The sequence below is a fragment of the Rhynchophorus ferrugineus genome, unplaced genomic scaffold (genome assembly GCF_030347505.1).
Source record: "Rhynchophorus ferrugineus isolate W39M unplaced genomic scaffold, kcgeb_rfMv2 rfM11, whole genome shotgun sequence".
Taxonomy (NCBI): domain Eukaryota; kingdom Metazoa; phylum Arthropoda; class Insecta; order Coleoptera; family Curculionidae; genus Rhynchophorus; species Rhynchophorus ferrugineus.
The window spans coordinates 23721461-23727525 of record NW_027472590.1 but is presented as its reverse complement, the minus strand read 5'-3'; the positions used below and the strand labels follow the sequence as shown (position 1 = coordinate 23727525).

Sequence of the window (6065 nt, the reverse complement as noted above, 5' to 3'; positions counted from 1 at the left end):
ACACTTGGTAATACTGGAGTAAAACACAGGCTTAAAAGTTTCAAGCAATTTAAAGTGTTAATTATTACAAGAACATTGTTCCTTTAGAGACTAAGTTAGAACAAAAGTGTGCTTTTAAATCAATCATTTACTAATTTTTATCCAGTTATATTACGCTCATTATAATAGAGATATAAAGTTGGGGAAAAGGTTTTTTAACACTAATTAACATGAATTTTTTAGATAAGTAAGAAAATGCCCTTAAAATTTTTAATCTTTATATATAGAATTGTACCTTTCGAATGCATTTCAATATATCCAATACTACAGAGATATATGGATTTAAAGCCATTTATTAAGAAAAAGCGGCATACACAATGAGACAATGATATTACTCAATTCAAATATTTTAGGAGGGATTTAAAGCAAACACAATTACAATAAAATTAAACAAATATATTATTAAATTAATACAACCAAACGATTTAATTATTTCTGTTTTATTACATGACTCAAGTCGAATTTTCCCCTAACGCATTTCAACTTAACACCAGGGCAATCTTGCACCCTACCCACCCTGCACAATACAATATTGTGTTCCTGCAAATTGTGCCCGATGCCGGGAATATAAGCCACCATCTCCTTCCCGTTGGCCAACCTCACCAGCACGGACTTCCTGTTGGCCGAATTGGGTTTTTTCGGTTTCTTTACGACGGTCCTGAGAACCACACCTTTCATGAAGGGATTTCCGTCCAGGGGACGTTTCGGAATCCTCTCCTTCTTATGGGGTCCGGTGCGATGCATGCGACTCAACGTTGCCATTGAACGTTCTAGAAGCAAGCAACAAAAATCAAACGATATAGTTTTTTCAAACATTAAGTATGTGTTAGCTTTTGGATATTGCAAATCTGACAATCCTTTTAGGTCTGAGACCTTGAAAAGTTGGAAATGTGTTGATTAAATCAGAATGAACAGAACAGCCAGTGGGCTGTGATGATTATTTTTGCAAAATTATATCGGAGCAAGATTAAAATCTTCGGCGTTACCCTCTGCCATATTATTGTCACCAGGCTTAATTTGGAACAAGACAGAACCGGATTGAAATTTTTTAAAGATTTGAAATACAATTTGTTGGCAGGCTATAGACTAAATTTTTACCTTCTTCTTCCATTACTAACTAAATCTTCGAAGATTGCAAATCAGACAATCTTACTCTATCTTAAATATATAGTATGCTTTTTAGTTTAAAAAATATAGGGCACAGCGTTTAATATATTATTTTCGATATCACTGAAAATCGAGAATCTAAATAATTGAATATTGAGAATAACTCTTTGACATATTACTGTATGTTACTCGATATGGAACAAGACTAAACCGCACTTATTAAATACTAATAAAGTACAATAAATGTATTGATATTTATCTTAAAAAAATATATTGAAAGAATTATTCGACTTTTTTTGCTATTTTATTGAACCAACGATTTAAAATTATTTTAGAATCGCGATCAAGTGTGCTAAAAACAAGGGAAACATTAACTCATGTAAAAACCAGAGCCGTCCCTGACGCCTCAATCATTATAGTCCGTCCGCACACACAACCACCCTTTCGGAAAGGCAGGTGATGTCCGTCCAACCTCGAGGGACAATGTCCACTGCGTGCAATGACAGTTCAATAGCTAAAACCGCAAAACATAGCTGGCATTCGTCCCCGGATTGCAGGACTGAATGGCGAACCAGTGGAAAAATAATGGGGAGATTAGGATAACCGAAACGGTCATTGTGATAGCGGATGACCACACGCATTGGAGGAATTCCCTGTCGCGTTTTACCCGGGTCGATACGGCACTCGTTTTATGGTTGATCTGGGGAGCAGGGCGAACTCTGATTGTTTTTAATGTATTGTCTGAGTCGACCGAAAATTATAATCATTAAATTTCAATTTAGCCGGATATCGGCCAACAAGTATTGCTTCCCGAATTATAGATAAAGTGGCTGAAAACTCCACGTATATTATATATTACATACTATATTTTTTATGGAAAAAAAACTAACCCTTTCCAGATCACCAAGCACATTCGCCATAGTATAGATATAAAAAACAAAATTAAAACAAATAACAGAAATCATACTGGTATATATTTACGACATAAGACATCAAAAAATCATTTAAAGAACCAGTTTATAAAATACATCAACCAAATATATTCAAATCAACAATACCTCAGTACATCTAAGGAATTAATTCTCGTGTTGCAATTGTAATTCAAATACCAAATACTGCAAGGCCTTAATTATTATTTCCAAATGACAACCGCTCTTACTACAGTCCTTAGAAACAATTTCAGCTTTAATTAATTGTCCAGAATTGTCTGTTGTTTTGAATAATTTGATCTAAATATGTTAACCGAAAGACACAGCTATTAGTATTAGATTAACTGCATTAAACACACTGGCAACTTAACTAAACGAAGAAAATTTAAGCTATGCTTCTAAGCATTACTAAAAAATAATAAGCCCATAGAGTAAACGTACCTTGACCAGTTAGCGCAGATAATTTATTACTCAAAATAGATGATATATCCAAACTTTGTGATTGTAAACATCTTCTGGAATCATCGTGCAATTTTATATTTGAAGAAATCCTTGACACACAGTTTGATATTGTCTTCACACTATTTATAAAACCACTTAAAATACTCATTTTAATCTAATAATTTATAAATACGTCAATTAGGTTAGTTGCTACGTCTTCCCTCCAAACATGCCTTAGCGCCTAAAGAAACAGTGGGCGTTAATACTACCTTTTGAAAAGAAGATAATATCAAATGCCATCTATGTAAAAAACAGCTGTACGGTACAGATCCTAGGTTCGAAATTCAATCTACCTCCTCTAGAGGGTGACGTTGACGAATTCGCAAAAAATTCGATTTATTTCATTATAGATTATAGTATTGGAATATACACAAAACGTTATACTCAATTTATTCTTTTGTTTCGTAACTGTGATAGAGCGTTTAATCTTTATGACTTCAAACATTCGAATAGTTTTTCAAAAAATTACTTCGAGCACCATCTACTATTAGAAATCGTAACCTACGCTATATTAAAGAATTCTGTTATAAAATACAGATAGGTTATACACTTATACATTAACTTGAACATTTAGCCCTTGAAAAATGGGCGCCTGAAAAATGTATTATATTACATTATAGATGGTTATATGAATTATATAATACTAATTTTATAACTTTATGATAATAGTCTCATTGAATTTAATTGTTTGGGCTAGTAAAATTTAATTGAACACAGTACAGATTACCTATGTCGATATTTGCGGCCTAAATTAAAACTTGCTCCGCTAGAGGGCACTGCCCACTATAAATCTATTACATTCCATTATTTATTGTATTGAATTATATGGTAAGCCCAATACTCATTTTATAATTTAATTTTTATGTTTCATTGGGATTAATTGTTACTCCTGCCAAACATTTTACCGATTTCTGAATATCAAGGCGATTTGAGCGTCCTCTCTTGCAGAACGTGCCTAAAACTTACCTAGGAATAAAAAATTCTGTTAAGAATGCGCTTTTTCAACACAGGTCGCTATATTCATAGACTCTCAATTGCACTTTGCTTAGTTGGAGAACATGGTGTGAAAATTCCCGTTAATACCCCATTATTCTATAAAAAAGAATATGTAATATGCATTAAGTTGTTTTTTTTATGCTGTACTGTATTAAATATATCGCCATCTATCACTTTTGAGCTTAGTTTTATTAAAAAATACTGTTATTAACTGAAGGAAAGCATTTCTTACATTTTACTGTTTTAATTTAACTTTGGCTATATTATGATTTAATTGTATAGATCTACTACCATTTTTTAGAGATTTCATCGTTATATTTTAATGAATATGTTTTAGATTATAATTTTACTCAACACAAAAACCCGTAAAATATAATATAATTTTATACACATATAGGAATTCATTATTTTTGGCATAGCAAGGCATCTTATTAGTAAATTTATGACAGTATCTAATTATTTGCAAACTAAAATAGTACGAACATTAATTTCTTAATTAAATTATAGGAACACTTATTAAAAGACATGAATATGCTTGAAAACCTCTATGGTGTACATTTGTTGTTCTTTAATTTAGTGATGATTGAATTTTTGAATTTTGTAAAATCACTGAGTGGCTATTTTAGGTATTTGGTTTTTGTTTTCCTCCGGAAGAGGGCCTTCCATGTGTTGGAGTTGGTCTTTAGATCTGTTTCCGTCAGTTTCCTCGACATCAGTGGTATTTTCCTTTGTCCATTGTCCAGTTGCTCTGAAATATGAATTCAATATTAATGTTATATTGTTACAGTGTGATAGTAAAGTTGACTTACGCCCAGTATAAAGTATCTGTAATAAAATTGAATGTTTTTACTGGCAGAAGAATGATGTCTACAACTTTTTGCAGTACCCACGTTCCCCAAGGCATTGTCGTCTGCTGAAACACAATTTATTAGTTTTGATCGATGCTACCAACTAAGAATAACAAATATAAATAACTCTAATCATTTCCTAGAAATTTGTTTATATGCACTAGCTTAGAGTATCTAAAAATATATTTTACTAACTTCTTCTGCATCAATGTCTTTAAGAATATCATTTATATCTTCTTCAGTTGCTGGACTATCATCATTTCCTGACACATTTTTAAAAATATTACCAGTTACCTCTTGATATAACAGATTACTGTACAAATCCTAAAATATTATAACGATATACTCAAATCTATAATAAACTATTATATATAATATTAACCATCTTTCAAATATTATACCAACTAATCACCACTATTATTTAATTGTGAAATGAAAACCAAATGTTTTACCGAAACAATTATAAGAGGAGAAGGGATCAGTGTTAATAAATAAAACATTTTTTGTTGATCTACAAATATACCGCTAGTATTTCATTTCAAGTATATTAAAACACACTTAAAAACGGTTCTGATGAAAATTATATTTACATTTTTCATATGCGGCATTAGACTGACGTTAAAGAGACGAGAATAATATAATACATCATATTTTTTAAATTAAACATATATTATAAGAATATTAAGTAGAAGTAATAATTCATTTATTTATTTCATATAAAAGTAAACCCGAGTTTTGACAATAACTTTTTAAGATGTTGGGGAATGGTTGAATTAAATTTTAAAGTGTTAGGCAACCAATTAAACGGTTAACCCTTATTTGATTTTCCTGAACTTCTGAATTTTCCTGCATATCAACAAATTTTCTATACATATGCTGATACCTTAATTCGCAAACGTATATCCATATATCCGATATGCTTTAAAATAAATAATGTAAAATTATTTTTATAATAATATCTTCAAATATCATAAATTTTTATAGGGTGTAAAAACGGCTTTCCTCTCTCCTAACGTCAATTAGACGGCGTTGAATTATGGGTAATTTCGTTTATGTTTTGAAATATTTGCAATCTTATTTAATGCTTCTATTCAATTCAAAATGATCAAATAATTTAAAATGATAATGTATACATTTTCAAAATTCTTAATTAATATATATGGGATAGATATGTATTAAATTTGCGTGTTATGCTTAGTGATAGTGATTTAAAATCAGTATAGATTCAAATTGACCATTCATTCCTTGGAAATTTGGTGAGTTTATTACTTATTGAATTTATTCAAGTATTTTATATATACCGATTATTATATCAGTAATGATAATGTTGTATTTAATTAGTAAATAATATTTATTATTACTGTATTTTATACAATTATCATACAGTTTATTTCGAGACAAATAAGTATATCTGAAAGCTTACTGTGAAGGGTTAGAAAATAAATTAAATTATTCTCAAGTAATTTTAGGTAAAAGTTAATATCCTAAGTTTATTATAGCTACTATTATTTTTACATATTTTAATTCGTTTTAAATATCAATTAATATTAGTTTTTTTATTTAAGCATGATATTATTATCCAGTATTAAGTTATATTTCATCATGTTTACTTCAATGTTAATTTGTTAAGTAATTGTTAATATTA

General features: G+C 30.0%; 2 protein-coding genes across 3 annotated transcripts; both read right to left on the bottom strand.

Moving 5' to 3' along the window:
* Positions 1-420: 420 nt before the first annotated feature.
* On the bottom strand, positions 421-2813 carry tko (technical knockout). The gene is made up of 2 exons (XM_076418558.1): positions 2517-2813; positions 421-809 (listed from the first exon to the last, which is right to left on the bottom strand). Exons 1-2 carry the CDS (start codon positions 2683-2685, stop codon positions 469-471), a joined length of 510 nt encoding a protein of 169 aa, XP_076274673.1. The 5' UTR covers positions 2686-2813; the 3' UTR covers positions 421-468.
* Positions 2814-3940: 1127 nt separating this feature from the next.
* On the bottom strand, positions 3941-4892 carry LOC143204608 (uncharacterized). Of its 2 annotated transcripts, none has more exons than XM_076417284.1 (4): positions 4803-4892; positions 4616-4744; positions 4382-4485; positions 3941-4320 (listed from the first exon to the last, which is right to left on the bottom strand). In XM_076417284.1, the coding sequence occupies exons 1-4, from the start codon at positions 4803-4805 to the stop codon at positions 4179-4181; spliced, it is 378 nt and encodes a 125-aa protein (XP_076273399.1). In that variant the 5' UTR covers positions 4806-4892; the 3' UTR covers positions 3941-4178. The 2 variants fall into 2 exon arrangements, with proteins under 2 accessions (XP_076273399.1, XP_076273400.1); XM_076417285.1 differs by having other exon boundaries at positions 4382-4482.
* Between the last annotated feature and the right edge of the window lie 1173 nt (positions 4893-6065).

Bases quoted from the DNA above. Each gene is read 5' to 3' on its own strand.
- tko (XM_076418558.1), bottom strand. From the start codon at position 2,685: ATGAGTATTTTAAGTGGTTTTATAAATAGTGTGAAGACAATATCAAAC. The intron at 810-2,516 runs GTACGTTTACTC...GCTTGCTTCTAG, and splicing joins ATCTGCGCTAACTGGTCAAG to AACGTTCAATGGCAACGTTG.
- LOC143204608 (XM_076417284.1), bottom strand. The intron at 4,486-4,615 runs GTTAGTAAAATA...ATTGTGTTTCAG, and splicing joins AAGACATTGATGCAGAAGAA to CAGACGACAATGCCTTGGGG. The intron at 4,321-4,381 runs GTAAGTCAACTT...TTCATATTTCAG, and splicing joins ACAGATACTTTATACTGGGC to AGCAACTGGACAATGGACAA.